The sequence below is a fragment of the Corythoichthys intestinalis genome, chromosome 10, assembly GCF_030265065.1.
Source record: "Corythoichthys intestinalis isolate RoL2023-P3 chromosome 10, ASM3026506v1, whole genome shotgun sequence".
Taxonomy (NCBI): domain Eukaryota; kingdom Metazoa; phylum Chordata; class Actinopteri; order Syngnathiformes; family Syngnathidae; genus Corythoichthys; species Corythoichthys intestinalis.
The window spans coordinates 18,995,035-19,011,962 of record NC_080404.1 but is presented as its reverse complement, the minus strand read 5'-3'; the positions used below and the strand labels follow the sequence as shown (position 1 = coordinate 19,011,962).

Here is a 16,928-nt window from a genome sequence, read left to right as displayed (position 1 = left end):
CATTGTCACTATAAATGTACATGAAAAAAAGTCAGTATTTATGAAAATAATAAAGTATAAAATAAAAATATATACAGCAATAAATAATAATGGAAATCTATATGTATGACAATAGAAAGAATACCATAGCTGAATATGTGCTACATCCCTAATCTTCATATAGAAAGAAGATCACCACAATTATAAATTCCTGCCTTGGATACACACAGTTCACGTACGACTTTGATCTGCTATGCACATTTTATTATTATTATATACACAAACACACACTTATATTGCATCAAAATTAACTTTGTCATGCAATATCAAAAGAAACTTTCAAAAGAAACTTTTTCCAGCCTAAAAAAAAAAAAAAAAGTGAATTTGCTTACCTCTGCTCGTCGATGGCGTCACCCACGTGTTCAAATACGTCACTATCTTCACTCGAGGACTCTTCCGAAGAAGACGATGATGACGAATTTGGACCATCCTCTTCCTCAAGTTGATCAAATAGCACAATTGCTTGCGCTAAATTTAGTTTTCCGTTCATTCTCAAAGTCACACAAAGTCGCTGCTCGATCCAAACGGCCGTCGGCTCGCCACCTCGCTGCTTCAGAACACTCCTCCCTCTCGTTCGGTGGAACCTCGCATGGCAGTTATATTTATTTAAAAAACGCATTTTGTGCTTCCACTGTGACTTCGAAAGGGTTCGTTTGATTTGTGTTTTTTTCATGGAGCTTCCGTTTTGAAAAAGGACAAGAAATGATGGAAATATAGACACAAACAAATGATCCATGCAGCGTTTTAATGTTTTTTTAAGAGGACAATAAAACTATAAAACTTAAATGACAATATCTCACGTTTTAATTGGTCGATTGACTTCAAATAATAACGAGGGCGCTTCAAAGACGACGTGCGCTGAGGACGCGCCGGCGCGTCCTTCTACTCTCAAGGGTTAATGTTCGTCAAAAGAGTTTGCATTGCATTGTTGTAATTTATAAAATTAACATCTGTGGCTATTTAATACTAGTTGAAGCCCATGTGATGTCATAGCGTTACAAATGGGGAGTTCAGGTCTTTTTTCGAGGAGGTTGTGAAAGCCATCGCATTAGCTGTGACGTGACGAGTGGGCGCTCTAGGGCTGTTGAGTGCATCATGCAGAGTATGCACAAGTGTTTTATATGCTATACTTCAACTGGGAAGTATACTTGTTTTCTGAGTGTGCGTGCTTGTGTGTATGTCTCTCCTTCCAGTTAAGTTTCCAGCACAAGGTTGGTGTGCTTTATTGTAAAGCGGGCCAGAGCACCGAAGAAGAGATGTACAATAACGAGAGTGCTGGACCAGCGCTAGAGGAGTTCTTGGATCTGCTGGGACAGAGAGTTCGCCTCAAAGGTTTCACTAAGTACAGAGCACAGCTTGATAACAAAAGTAAGACAAATGGTATACATGATAAACATTGTTAAACCTAAATTACATACAGTATCTTAAAGACATATTAGTAATCAGATTTGTTTTGTTGTTTTTTGTCATTCCAGCCGATTCCACAGGTACACATTCGCTCTACACTACCTATAAGGACTACGAGCTGATGTTTCACGTATCCACCATGCTCCCTTACACACCGAACAACCGACAACAGGTCTGTGGATACTTCAATCATTAAACATTTTTTTCTGTATTGTAAATCTGTTTGATGGTAGCCTTTAGTCTCTAAGCAACTTCCTTCGTTCCTACTGATTTCTGCCAGTCAGCTGCCCCCTCTCCCCTGGATCATTTTTGCCACAGTAACGACCAGTCAGTTGAAACTCTGGCAACCATGGCAACAGTACCTCATAGTTGGATTTTAATCAATGCATCTCCAGGGGCCGGACCTGCCTATCTAACAAGTGAAATTAAATCATTGTAGCTACTGCTTGACAACCAGTGGTGCCATAAATCTGCAATCATAAAGGTCCACTAGTTTTACAGATTTATTTCTCATGTTGAATACTCTACAAGGTGGCCTTTAGACACTTGTGATTTTGGTCTTTTATTGTATGTTAAAAAGTTGGGTCACTTAATTTAAACCTCCTTGGTAATCTTTCAGTATGACCGAATTGATTTTGCCACAATCATCCTCTCACATTCACCTCTCCTACCTCTATTTCAACTGGATCTAATTTCACTTAATCCTGGAAATACAGAGTCCGCATACAACCCAACAAAAGAGGCGGTCTAAATTAGTTTTGGGGATTGATGTTCTCTACCCTAAAGCCCTGGATTTACTGAGCAAAACCTTTACTTTTGAGAAAAGACATCACTCCTGGAAGTGAAGTTGGAGTCATGAAATTAAAACAGAAGATCGGCATTTATCTCATTGTATTAAACTGATTTCCTTGTCTTTTCTTTTTTATAGCTTTTAAGGAAAAGGCACATTGGCAATGACATCGTCACCATAGTGTTTCAGGAGCCCGGGGCCCTTCCTTTTACTCCAAAGAGCATCCGCTCTCATTTCCAGCATGTGTTTGTCATCGTCAAAGTCCACAATCCTTGCACTGATAATGTCTGCTACAGGTAAATTAAAGAAGATAAAAAGTGCCTATGAGACTCCTTGGAAGTTATCATTCAAACTCACAATGCGTGTGGCAACATGCGATGTCACCAATGTTCCCTCTAAGCTGTGCGCGTGCGCAATCACGCACTGCTTGCACAAACTCAGCGCACAAGAAAATAGATGCAGCGCACAAAACAAAATTCAACACAAATGTATTGTAGTGTCACTAGGACTACCGTTGGTGCCGCAGCACGACACTCCTATTGGTGCCTTTGATATGGCAACGCGACTCTCCCATTAGTGCGTTCCATAAGCCAATGCGACGCTCTTATTGGTGCGTTCGATACAGCAACACGACGCTCCCATTGGTGGGTTACTACACCACGATTGTATTCAGTTGTGAGGTGCATGACTAGAGATGGTAATTGATAGGATTTTTACGATTCTGATTCCGTTATCGATATTGCTTAACGATTCTATTCTTTATGGATTCTCTTATTGATTCTAATTTGGGGGAAAATATGAGCAAACATTTTGATTAGCATCTGGTTTGTTTAATCAGAAGTCACAACCTTACAAATTCACAGCGAGGTCAAAAGAGGCCCAAAGCCTCGATGTTAACTGAATCAATATGTAACTGGCAAATAAACAAGAATGTGTAACATTTAACTGAAACATTTTTTCTAATAGATATAAAAAAAATCTTACTTTTTAAAAGAATATATGAGCTGATAACACTCAAAAATAATAATAAAAAAAGATAAATACTGTTAAATACAACAGAACAGTGCGTAGTGCAAATGTGCAAAATTATCAATTCTTTTGCAGAAAAATATGCATGTCTGCTTTTTCAGGTAGGATACATGATCTCTCTGGACTTATGGTGTCTCCAGCAGTGGAGAAAACCCTCTCAGATTGGGTGGAGAAAGCTAGCACACAAAGAAAGTGTTCAGCTTGTCCAGACAGCAGGGGCAGAGTACCTCTTCTGTTATCCCAAATATTACCAAGTTTGTAATTAGGTTGGTATAATTACATAAGGACGGTTGGATCTCATACAATATAGGAGGAATTTTAGCACAATCCTCCGTTAACTTGGATTTGTTAACTTCCTAGACATAGTTGGGGTACTCTATGGAAAGGCCTTTTGATACAGAATAGAATAAAAGTGGTTTGGGACCAATGGGACCATCCTATCTCGAATTACGTGCGAAAAGACTCTGGTTGGCTATAGTCGTCAAGTGCATTTCGGGAAGCAATTTGGAACATCCACTTCCGTTAGTCGTAGCGACACAAAAATACCACCATCGGATGCAGAGGTACTTTTGTGTGAAATCAGTAGTCAGATTGGCCCTACGACCCACCAAATTCAAATTATTCCAGAAAAAAAACACTGATTGATGGACTACCGCCCGAAAATAGTATTAAAATTGCTAATAAAATCGTTTAGGATTATTTTAGATGCATATGTTATATTTTTCTTATAGAGTATTCGACGAGGAATACGATAGACCCATTAATACAGTAGTCTTTTTTTGAAAAATCACAATTTCTTTGAGTAGTCTCATGAATAATGACCTGGCCTGTGGAAAATCAATGTATAATCACCCTGCGACGGTTATTCAGATTGTACTTGGCTAGTGGCCACTCTTTGAATAATCACGTACTCTTGCTTGCTGAATCGAAACTGTGTAACGTGTAATTAACGTGATGTAACTCGTGCTGCATGGAGGAAATAAGAGAATTTTTATATAAACTGCCAAACGATTCAATGGAATTGATAATCTGCCAAACGATTCCATGGAATTGAAAGGCATGGAACCGGTTCTCTATAGCAACCAGTTCTCGATTCTCATCCCTATGCATGACCTTTGAGCGCCTTGAAAGGTGGAAAAGTGCTATTTAAGTATAACACCATAAACTTGGTTCACTTCCTGTTAATTTTGCAGCATATATACGTAAATTTCTGTTGATTTTGGGCCACTCCTTGTTGACTTTGGTATTCCCGGGTCACTTGGTGTTCATTTCATGTCACTTTCTTTTGATTTTGGTTTAATACCAGGGCACTTCCTGTTTATTTTGGTTCATTTCCTGTTAATTTTGCAGCATTTATGGGTCAATGTCTGTTGATTTTGGGTCACTTCCTGTTGACTATTTGATATTCCCAGGTCACTTACTATTCATTTTCGGTCACTTCCTGTTGATTTTGAGTCACTTCATTTGGTGGGCATTTCAGAGTCATTTCCCATTGACCTTGGTATCACTTTATGTTGATTTTGGTTCACACTTGATTTTGGGGTGTTTACAGGTGACCTCCTTGTTAATTTGGGACATTGCCAGGTCACTTCATGTTAATATCAGGACTTTCTGTTCATTTTGTGTCATTTCCTGTGATATGCCACTGATTGTTCTGTAGCGTTTCTGCTGTTGTCCCTCGCAATAAGAAAAAAAACTGCTAAATTTTGAAACAGTTATCATGACATCTGGAAATTAGGACATATAAATCTTTTACTGCATCTTTAGAGCAAAATTAAAAAATGCTTTACCCTTTTTCACTGTTCTATCATGCCCACATCTCTACTGGGTGCTTTTTATATGAGTAATTCAGTTAAAGCATTTTTTTTTTTTTTTTGGGGTTTATTTTCCAGTGTGGCTGTGTCCAGGTCAAAAGACGTGCCTCCATTCGGGCCTCCGATTCCAAAGTCTGTGACCTTCCCAAAGTCTGCGGTTTTTAGGGACTTTCTGCTTGCCAAAGTCATAAATGGAGAAAATGCAGCACATAAGTCAGAAAAGTTCCGAGCCATGGCGACACGAACACGGCAGGAGTACCTAAAGGACCTGGCGGAAAACTTTGTTAGCACTGCTACGATTGACTCTGCTGTCAAATTCAGTTTCATTAACCTCGGGGCAAAGAAGAAGGAGAAAGTGAAACCCAGGAAGGATGCACATGTGTTCAGTGTTGGAGCCATCACTTGGAGTGTTCGGGCCCGGGACTTTGGCCAGTCGATGGATGTGGACTGCTTGCTCGGCATTTCCAATGAGTTCATTGTGCTCATTGAGGAGGAATCGAAAAATGTAGTTTTCAACTGTTCTTGCCGCGATGTCATTGGATGGACCTCAGGGATTATGAGTATCAGGATCTTCTATGAGCGTGGGGAATGTATCATGTTGTCTGCTCATGACAACTGTGGAGAAGACATTCGGGAGATGGTGCAAAGATTGGAGGTAAGTCCGTCAAAGTCCCTATATCACTACACTGCATCCTTGGATAGATGATTTGACGCTCATGCTTCAAGCCATGTGATAATAAGATTGCAAATTAAATGGATTGCAAGACTAGTTCACTTTAGCATTGGCGTTTTCTCAGTAAATGACTGTAAATAATTACAATTTTATTCTGGAACTTCAAACTTTAACCATATGTTATGACATTACTTGGTTTGGTGTTGGTTTCCAATTTTTTTAATACTCATTCAGGTTGTTTGTATTAGCAAGCTTAGGGTAAATAAGGCGCTTGTTGGCAGGGACTAACTATGGTGATGTTGGAACGCCATCCATTCTTTTTCTATAGTGCTTTTCCTCTCTAGGGTCATAAGTGATCTGGCGCTTACTTTGGACTCAGATATCCAGGAAGAGTCACAAACCAATAGCAAGACACATAGACAAAGAGCAAGTGATGCCAGTTAAACACGCTAGTTTTTAAATCCATTTACTCCACAATTGGCATTACATTGTCTTTAGAGATATGCTGAAAGCAAAATTCTTGGCTGAAACCGAAAAACCAAATATTGAAAGCACCTGGCAGAAAGCCGATAGGCCGAATTTTTTTTATTTCTTTTTTTTTTTCTTTAATTATTTTATTTCATTATTTTCAGATTAATGCCCTTTGCCTTGGCATTGGTTCTGCGACCTTGGAGACTCGAGAAATTTAGTTTGAAAGATGCCAATTCTGAAAACCAATTGGAGGGGGCGATCCTGGCGACAGTGAGCATTTTGTGGCAAACTCTGAACACGTCCTAAAGGAGAAATGCCGGCGTTGTCATAGCGTTCTGTTCGGTGAACAGGGACAGAAACGTCATGGCCGATGAAACCTTAATAAATTTGGTTTCTGAGAAGTTTGGGACTCTCGAAAAATGGGTCTCATGCTTCCAATTGCTAAGCTAAATGAGATCTTGATGTACATTTGTGTGGAACTTGTTGTTCACAACAACAAGAAAAAACTATTCCGTTCTCGCAGATACTAGTTAAGCTCAGGTTATTACAATCTCTCCTACTCGCTGTTTTCTTGTGCAACAAGCGGAATCAATTGAGAGCCAGGCGAGTGGGCCGAGTTCTAGCGGCGACCAAGCCTAGCCAAGTCGTTCCCGGCTGGTTGAAACCGTGATTGGCAAAGTGGGTGTAGAAGTCGTGGGTAAAAAATTGACAGAAAGAGGAGGTGGTCCACAGCTAAACCACAAAAGAGGAAGTGGTCCACAGCTAAACCACAGCAAATGTAATCTATGCATATAAATACTACAGTGCCTTGCAAAAGTATTCGGCCCCCTTGAACCTTGCAACCTTTCGCCAAATTTCAGCCTTCAAACATAAAGATATAAAATTTTAATTTTTTGTCAAGAATCAACAACAAGTGGGACACAATCGTGAAGTGGAACAAGATTCACAGATTCTCGATTGGATTGAGGTCTTGACTTTGACTTGGCCATTCTAACACCTGGATACGTTTATTTTTAAACCATTCCATTGTAGATTTGGCTTTATGTTTTGGATCATTGTCCTGTTGGAAGATAAATCTCCGTCCCAGTCTCAGGTCTTGTGCATATACCAACAGTTTTTCTTCCAGAATGTTCCTGTATTCAGCTGCATCCATCTTCCCGTCAATTTTAACCATCTTCCCTGTCCCTGCTGAAGAAAAGCAGGCCCAAACCATGATGCTGCCACCACCATGTTTGACAGTGGGGATGGTGTGTTCAGGGTGATGAGCTGTGTTGCTTTTACGCCAAACATATCGTTTTGCATTGTGGCCAAAAAGTTCAATTTTGGTTTCATCTGACCAGAGCAACTTCTTCCACATGTTTGGTGTGTCTCCCAGGTGGCTTGTGGCAAACGTTAAACGAGACTTTTTATGGATATCTTTGAGAAATGGCTTTCTTCTTGCCACTCTTCCATAAAGGCCAGATTTGTGCAGTGTACGACTGATTGTTGTCCTATGGACAGACTCTCCCACCTCAGCTGTAGATCTCTGCCGTTCATCCAGAGTGATCATGGGCCTCTTGGCTGCATCTCTGATCAGTTTTCTCCTTGTTTGAGAAGAAAGTTTGGAAGGACGGCCGGTTCTTGGTAGATTTGCAGTGGTCTGATGCTCCTTCCATTTCAATATGATGGCTTGCACAGTGCTCCTTGAGATGTTTAAAGCTTGGGAAATCTTTTTGTACCCAAATCCGGCTTTAAACTTCTCCACAACAGTATCTTGGACCTGCCTGGTGTGTTCCTTGGTTTTTATAATGCTCTCTGCACTTTAAACAGAACCCTGAGACTATCACAGAGCAGGTGCATTTATACGGAGACTTGATTACACACAGGTGGATTCTATTTATCATCATCGGTCATTTAGGACAACATTGGATCATTCAGAGATCCTCACTGAACTTCTGGAGTGAGTTTGCTGCACTGAAAGTAAAGGGGCCGAATAATATTGCACGCCCCACTTTTCAGTTTTTTATTTGTTGAAAAAGTTTAAATTATCCAATAAATGTTGTTCCACTTCACGATTGTGTCCCACTTGTTGTTGATTCTTGACAAAAAAATTAAATTTCATATCTTTATGTTTGAAGCCTGAAATGTGGCGAACGGTTGCAAGATTCAAGGGGGCCGAATACTTTTGCAAGGCACTGTACTTTATATGTATACTGTCCGCAATATTAAACTCCAAACTACTCACGCACGGTCTCAAATGCACTGTACTCGATATGACGTAACTTCAGAACAAGCGTGTAGCAGCGATGAAGAAAATCTATTCTATTTTCCTTCATTTATGATTTTATATATTTCTTTGATATCTTAAAATAATTCCAAGCTGCAGACATGTTGGCTGTGAGCCAGTAGTGTTAACGAGACAGCATCAGCCAGCGTGTTGCTTCTTGCTGTATTTTGATTACGCCACCACAACAGGACTAAAGTTCTTCGCACTATTCGGTGGTAAACCTTCGGTCTTCCATACCGAAAACCGATAATGCATTTTTAGCTATTTTCGGCCGATAACTTTCAGTCATATCTCTAATTGTCTACTATGTGATCTTATCAAGTCTTAGATTTCACTTGTTAAAATCTGTATGAATCCTGTTTTTGTATCACAAATTAATAATTAATGAATTAAGTAATTTACAGACTAATATTTGCATTAAATGTACCATATTGGCCCGAATATAAGACGGTGTTTTTTGCATTGAAATAAGACTGAAAAAGAGGGGGTCATCTTATATTCGCGGTCTAGACATTATACCCATTCACGACGCTAGATGGCGGCAGATATTATTGAAGTGATGTTCTGTCATGACAGCTCTCAGCTACTCTCCCCATTCACGCCGCTAGATGGCGCCAGATATCATTGAGGCGATGTTCTGTCATGACAGATCTCAGCTACTCTCAAGTTTAACCAGTTTGCATTATTTTATTGCAGTGTTTTTCCTTATTCAGATTTGTTTGAAGACTACAGTTACAGTTAGACTTCACTTTGATGGTTAATGCAGTTATTGCAATTTTGTTGGTTTATCACAATAGATTGGTTTATTTACATTTCAAAAACCAGAAGCCATTCATTTACGGATGTGATTGCACTTTAGTTTAAATATTAAATGTTCAGATATTAAGATTTGAATGAGGCAAAATAACATGCATTTTCTCTCAAATATATTGTTATAATCATTTGTTTCGGTTACTGTAATTATTTTCTGTATAAAAATATTTTGGTGTTGAACAAGTCTTTTTTCAAGCTTGAGTCTTGAAAAAGAGGGGGTCGTCTTAGAATCAGGGCCGTCTTATATTTGGGCCAATACGGTACTATACAAAGTTATTGTGCATTGATGCATTGTGAAAGGGGATTACAAGGACAAGCAAGAGGCACTTATACATAGCTGAGGAGCTTCATTTCAAAATAGACTATCGCGGACAATTACCTTGGGATTGTAGAAGTGAGCAACATGAGGCAGGTCATTGCACACTGTAAAATATTCATTTTGCATGCAATAAAAATAATAGTTAGCATATAATAACATTAAGGAGTTGAATGAAAAATACCCTATTGTTATCACTATGAAATGCACATGATCACCAATTTTCACATTGCATAATGTGTCATAAAGTTGAACTGTTTTCAACTAGAGTTGTCCGATATTATTGGGTAGCCAATGATTTGGCTGATAAAGCATTTGAAAAGGATATTGGGTAATATCGACACTGGTTTTTATTATCGGTTTTGGACCAATATGCATGTTGCCCATGTAGCCTTCTGCCTTTGTACAAGGGCTGGTCACAGCTTAGCACAGCATTTATGCTTATTTGCCATTATATGTCTCCAAACTAAGATGCTTGGGATTTGTTATGTAGGCATAGTAATCATTAAGCTATCCAGCGGGGAATCAGTATCAGAATATGTTCAGTCACCGACCTCATATATCGGTATCAGATTTTTTTTAGTTAGAGAATATGGAGATATTATAAAGTCATTAACGGGCAACTCTATTTACAAACTAAAAAAAAAAAAAAACACTCATTATTTTGGAGTTTGTGTTTTCTATAAATGAAACTAATAAAGTTTTTGTTTTACACTCTTCTGTCAACCAAGTGTCATATAATATACATAGGTTCAAAAACTCAGTAAAAGCAACACAATGAAAAGCAAATCATAGGCAAATACAGACTTCAAATGTATTTTTAACAAATGCCTGAATTTCCTTTCTTTTCATGTGACAGAAAAAAATAGCTCTAATATTAGAACAACCTGCAGTTACCTAGAGCTTAGAAATGAGAATTAAGAAGGGGGACAAATATGTAGCCCAAGGACAAAGATTTTGCATAATGTACGTGGAGGCCCCCAAAGACTCTAAAATTCTTTAAAGCAGCCAACTTAGTTCATACATTCAGTAAATGAAAGAACAGAGCAGTTCATATTAGCATTTGTGATTAACAAAAGGGCATCTCTTCCTCATTGCCCATGCTAATCTCTCTCACATTTGCAGTGCTCTAGCCCATGGGATTTGTGACATCTATTTCACACAAGATCGTAGAAGTACTAGTAAATGAGTGTCTATTTATGTTTTCAATGCACGAGATGCACGCCTAAAATTACTCTGCCCAATTTAATCCAAACGGTGTCTCTCTTTTTGACCAGGAAGTTGACCCAACTCTGTTTACATTGGAAGAATTTCTAGACAGTCAAGAGAGTGATGTAATGTGAAGCAAGTAGATTGGCCACTATAATGCTGTGTAGCCTGTGTGAGAACACCACTAAAAGCTTTGCAATAACATCCTGCTCTCCAGGGTGTCGTTGAGCTTGGGGGCCCCATGTTTGGATTTTATTGAACAAGTCATCACAATCCTATGTGTGGCCTTTTTCATATAGCTCTCTTGTGAGTGCAAGGATTTTTTAAAAGAATATTTGGATTAGTATGATGAGAGCATTGATTTTTATTTTTCGTATAAATATGTGGTCCATACTGGCGTGCTAAATCTCCTCGGATTTAGATACCAGGGGTTATAACATTTTAATCTCCTGGACTGAGTTGTAATCTTTTTTTTCCGTCACATTGCTTCATTTAGCATGGTGAGCCCTGCTGATTATTATTTTTTTGTTATGGTCACATGTCAGATCACAATCATGCTAGTTGTCTGAATTTAATGTCAAGTCTGTTTGAAAGCCTGTCGCTTAGCGCTAATGCATAGACTTCCTTATCAGTTGACGGGACACAGGCTGATTCGTTGGGGGCCTATTCTTTTAAAAACTTAAACTTCAAATATTTTAAAAACCAAAGCCAATAGTGACCTAAAACCAAATCAGGCCCCTCTAGGTAGGCATATATGAGTCTCCATGAGCAGCGGCATTAAAAAAATTAGTCGTTCCATATTAAAATCCCAATTAATTATTTTTTTATATAACAAAACTTAAAATGACTATAACATTCTCAGATTTTACGCTACATGCACAAAACCACCAAATGCCGATATAATCATTAACTAGGCCTGCAAGCAGGACTGAACGGGCCCTCGCAATCTAGCGCAACTCGGACGTCACGCAACTTGGACTGTGTGCAGTTCAGGGTGGTGGCAGATCCTCCTCTCTAATCATCTCATTAGAACCTAACATGCTCGAAAGTCGCCTATTTACATTCCCACACCAAAGAGATAAAAACCCCTATTGGAGAGAGTACTACAAAAAAGGAGCCACTACTGAGCTGTGCAGTCAAGCCCTTATTCAAAACCAAAATTAATCTTCTAACTGGGCCAATTCGACCAAGTGTGCCAAATATTGTGGCTCTATAAACTGCCTGAGTCTCTGAAAAAAAATATTTCCTTTAAATGGCGAACAAAGGGTCGTCACGGCAACAGACAGAGACACGTGGACATGGGCCGTAAATAAGTATTTTAATAGGTCTTGAAACTACAATGATCAAACTGAAAAGAACTGGACATGTATTGGAAAAACGAGTGACTTTCTATTGCCGCTAGTTGGCGCTGTAGGGTTGATGCAAATGACCCCTACAAGGCCCTTCAGGGTATGACTCTCAACAAGCACGGGAAGTTTGGCGCAGATATGTTGTATATCTGCCGTGTTATGACTGTTCAAAGTTTTTGGAGAGAAAAATTGTTGACAGTCATTTTCACTTTCCTGTTTGGACCCCTCCGCTTCAACGAAACTTCAATATTTTTCATCAGGCACCTGAAGACAGGTCTTAAGGCTTCCCTTATGCAGGTTTGAGGTTGATTGATTTTTTTTTTTCCCTTAGAGGAGGAGTGTGTCCCGTAAAAAAGGGCATTTCCTGTTCCCACTAGGAGGCGCCAGGCACAAATGGTAAATTTTCAATCCAGTCGTGCTCAGGCTGGTATACCTCACACACATGGCAGATTTAAAATAGATTGAACGTTGTATGAGGGAGTTATCAGTCATTTTCCGAATTCGATGTTTTGGCGAAAAAATGGCCGACTTTGGCACCCCGCCCAGGTCAGGCCCGTGAATGAAAACACACCATTTTGATAACTTAAGATTTCATATGCCTCATGAACAGTCTCGCCAATTTTGAGAATGATCAAACTAATTCCCTACGTGCCAAGGTGTAAAATGTGCACACTGTAAATCGATAAAAAATTCACATTCAATCCAAAATACCCGATTTCCTGTTGGGTTTGGAATACGCATGCAAGAGACTTTTTGGAGCAGTTTTGTACAAGGTATTGACTCTCCGAATTTCATCCCTCTACGTTGAAAAAACCTAAATGGAGAGGCCTTTTTGAAAATTTCAAGGGGGCGCCAGTGAGCCATTTTGTTACATGTTTTCGTAACGTTGCAAGATTATTGAACGTTATGCAAAGCCGCATGTATGTCGAAATTTTTGTGAGTTTTCGTTTATGTTCAAGCCTCCAAATGTAAACTACTGTGAACCGATAAAAATTTCACTTTCGATCCAAAATACCCGATTTCCTGTTGGATTTGGAATACGGGTGCAAGAGACTTTTTGGAGCAGTTTTGCACAAGGTATCGACTCCCCAAATTTCATCACTCTCTGTTAAAAAAACCTAATAGGAAACGCCTTTTTGAAAAATTCAAGGGGGCGCCACTGAGGCATTTTGCTACATTTTTTCGTAACATTGCAAGATTATCGAACGTTATCTAAAGCCGCATGTATGTGCAAATTTTTACGAGTTTTTGTGCATATTCAAGCCTCCAAATGTAAACTCCTACTGTGAACCCATGAAAATTTCACATTCGATCCAAAATACCCGATTTCCTGTTGGATTTGGAATATGGGTGCAAGAGACTTTTTGGAGCAGTTTTGCATAAGGTATCTACACCCCAAATTTCCTTGCTCTATGTTGAAAAAACCCAATAGGAAAGGCCTTTTTTAAAACTTCTTTCTGTCGCCACTAGTTGGCACTGTAGAGTTGATGCAAATGACCCCTACAAGAACCTTCAGGGTATGACTCTCAACAAACACGGGAAGTTTGGCGCAGATATGTTGTATATCTGCCGAGTTATGACTGTTCAAAGTTTTTTGCATGACAAATTGTTGACGTTCATTTTCACTTTCCTGTTTGGACCCCTCCGCCTCAACGAAACCTCAATATTTTTCATCAGGCACCTGAACACAGGTCTTAAGGCTCCCCTGATACAGATTTGAGGTCAACAGATTTTTTTCCCTTGGAGGAGGAACCTGTCTCGTAAAAAAAGGCATTTCCTGTTCTCACTAGGGGGCGCTAGACCTAATGGGTAATATTTCAATGCACTCGTATTAAGGGTGGGATACCACACATACATGCCAAATATGAAAAAGATTGAACGTTGTGTCAAGGAACTATAAGTCATTTACTGAATTTGTCATTTTGCCGAAAAAATGGTCGACTTTGGCACCACGCCCAGGTCAGACCCGTGAATGAAAACGCACCATTTTCAAAACTTAAGATTTCATATGTCTCCTGAACAGTCTCACCAATTTTGAAGATGATCCAACTAACTCCCTCAGCGAAAAGGTCTCAAATGTGCACCCTGTAAATCGATAAAAATTTCATATTTGATCCAAAATAACCGATTTCCTGTTGGGTTTGGAATATGCGTGTAAATGCTCTTTTGGAGCGGTTTTGGACAAGGTATAGACCCCCCAAATTTCATTGCTCTACGCTGACAGACCCTAATGTTATAGGCCAATTTTAAAATTTCAAGGGGGCGCCACTGAGCCATTTTGTTATATTTTTTTGCAACGTTGCAAAATTATCAAAATTTACAATTTTCCGGACGTATGTGCAAATTTTGGTGACTTTTCGTGCATGTTCAGGCCTCCAAATTGGCCGTTTTCATTTGCCCTGAAAAAAAAAAATAATAATAATAAAAAAAAAAAAAAATCCTTTGCAAAACAATAGGGCCTTCGCACGTCTAGTGCTCGGGCCCTAATAATCACATTTTCAGGATAAATAACAATATTTAACATATATAAGTTTTTGCCAGAAATAGCAACTTAAAAGTCATGTGTAAAGATAAAAAATCCAACATGGCGGCCGTCACAAAACAGAGCTTTTTAAGTTGAAAATTCTTGTAAATAAATGCTTAGATCGCAGAATTTCTATAGATATGAACGTAAAACATTCTAGATTCTAGGTTAACGGCAAAAAAACGGCAGTTATCTTCTTTCATTTTACGTAAATATTTTAAGCAAAAGTTATGGTATTGCGTAATCCAACATGCCGGCCGTCACAAAACAAAGAGCTTTTTTAAATTGAAAATTCTTGTAAATAAATTTTCTATAGATATGAACGTAAAACAGTTTAGATTCTTGGTTAAAAGCGATAAACGGGCATTTATCATTCATTTTACGTAAGTATTTCAAGAAAACGTTATGGTATTGTGTAATTCAACATGGCGGCAGTCACGAAACAAAGAGCATTTGAAGTTAAAAAATTCTTGTAAATAAATGCTTACATCGCGGAATTTCTATAGATATGAACGTAAAACAGTCTAGATTCTTGGTTAAAAGCAAAAAACTGGGAGTTATCGTTTATTTTAAGTAAATATTTCAAGCAAAAGTTACGGTATTGCGTAATCCAACATGGCGACCGTCACCAAACAAAGACCTTTTTAAGTTGAAAATTCTTGTAAATAAATGCTTAAATCGCAGAATTTCTACAGATATGAAAGTGAAACAGTCTAGATACTTGGTTAAAAGCATAAAACGGGCAGTTATCATTCATTTTACGTAAATATTTCAAGCCAAAGTTACCCTAATATTATTAATTTATTAATTTTTTTTTTTTTTTTTTCCACATTATTTCAAAGTGCATGCATGGTGCTATTTAACATAATAATTACCCTGAAACCTTGACCAAATCTTGAGACATGCCTGCCTGCATGTATGCAGTAAAACCTTCGTCCTGTTCCTACCTAAATCCGGCATTAGAATGCAGCGTGTGTTTGAGTTCATCACAGTGAAAGCCAACTCAACGTTATGCCTGGGTGGGCCCCCTACGGGAAGGCGTGGCGCAATGTCTGTGGGAGCTGTCTTGTCAACTGATAGTGGAGTCTATGGCCAATGGTAAATGTATTATCTCTTCTGATTAAGCCTGAACGATATTGGAAAAAAACTATTGCTGCAATTTTGGGGGGGTTTGCGATATATTGCGATATTATATTGCGATATTAAAATTTTTTTGTTTTTTTTTTGTTAAAGAAATTTTGACTAGATGACTTGAATAGCTGTTTGGAAAGACTTTGGATGACTCATCATGACCACAGTGTACAGTATTCCATCGTTTTTCGCGGTTAACAGGGACCAGAACCCGCCGCAATAAGTGAAAAACCGCGAAGTAGCCCATACAAAAAAATATATAAATATATATATTGATAAATGCTTTTTAAGCACTTCAAATGTAACTAGCCCTGCAAGCAGGACTGAACGGGCCCTCGCGTATGGCGCAACTCGGACGTCAAACAAAGTCGAAGGGCAGGCAGGTCGGGGCGGTGGCAGTCGACAACAGACAGATATCCAGGCAGATATATTGCATGTCTGAATGTTCAGAATTAGTGGGGAGAGAAAATGGCGACGGTCATTATGACTTTCCTATGGGACCCCTCTGCTTTAACGAAACAAAATTGTTGATCAGGCACCTGAACACATGTCTTAAGGATCCGCTGATTCAGGTTTGAGTTCAATTGATTTTTGACCCTGAGAAGCAGGAGCCTTTCTATTTAATTAAAAGTGTGTTTCCTGTTCCCACTAGGGGGCGCCAGGCGTAATGAGTAATATTTCAATAAAGTCATGTGCAGGCTGAAATACTTCACATTCATGCCAAATATGAAAAAGATTGCACCTTCAATCAGGAAGTTATTACCGTATTTTTCGGACTACAAGTCGCACCTGAGTATAAGTCGCACAAGCCAGAAAATGCCCAACAAAGAGAAAAAAAACATATAGAAGTCTTACCGGAGTATAAGTCGCAATTTTGGGGGAAATTTACTTGATAAAATCCAACACATAGAACAGATATGTCATCTTGAAAGGCAGTTTAATATAAAAATACAATAGAGAACAACATGCTGAATAAATCTACAGTGTACAGTGCATAAACAACGAAATGCGAATATACTGTCCTCACCAGGACGGTACCGCTCGGTCCTGGCTATATACAGCGAACTCCAAAAAGACAATGCTGGACGTCCGCATAA

At 38.9% G+C, this 16,928-nt stretch overlaps 1 protein-coding gene across 11 annotated transcripts in view; it reads left to right on the top strand.

Annotated features, from left to right (window-relative positions):
* Positions 1–16,928, top strand: part of LOC130923410 (signal-induced proliferation-associated 1-like protein 2) — a 140,634-nt gene that overhangs the window by 69,436 nt on the left and 54,270 nt on the right. For 10 of the 11 annotated variants that reach the window (XM_057849094.1, XM_057849093.1, XM_057849096.1 and 7 more), the window contains 4 exons: positions 1,233–1,407; positions 1,515–1,618; positions 2,375–2,532; positions 5,158–5,734. In XM_057849094.1, coding sequence (XP_057705077.1) covers positions 1,233–1,407; positions 1,515–1,618; positions 2,375–2,532; positions 5,158–5,734 — 1,014 coding nt within the window. The remainder of the gene's footprint in view (positions 1–1,232; positions 1,408–1,514; positions 1,619–2,374; positions 2,533–5,157; positions 5,735–16,928) is intronic. The other variant, XM_057849099.1, reaches the window with a different exon arrangement.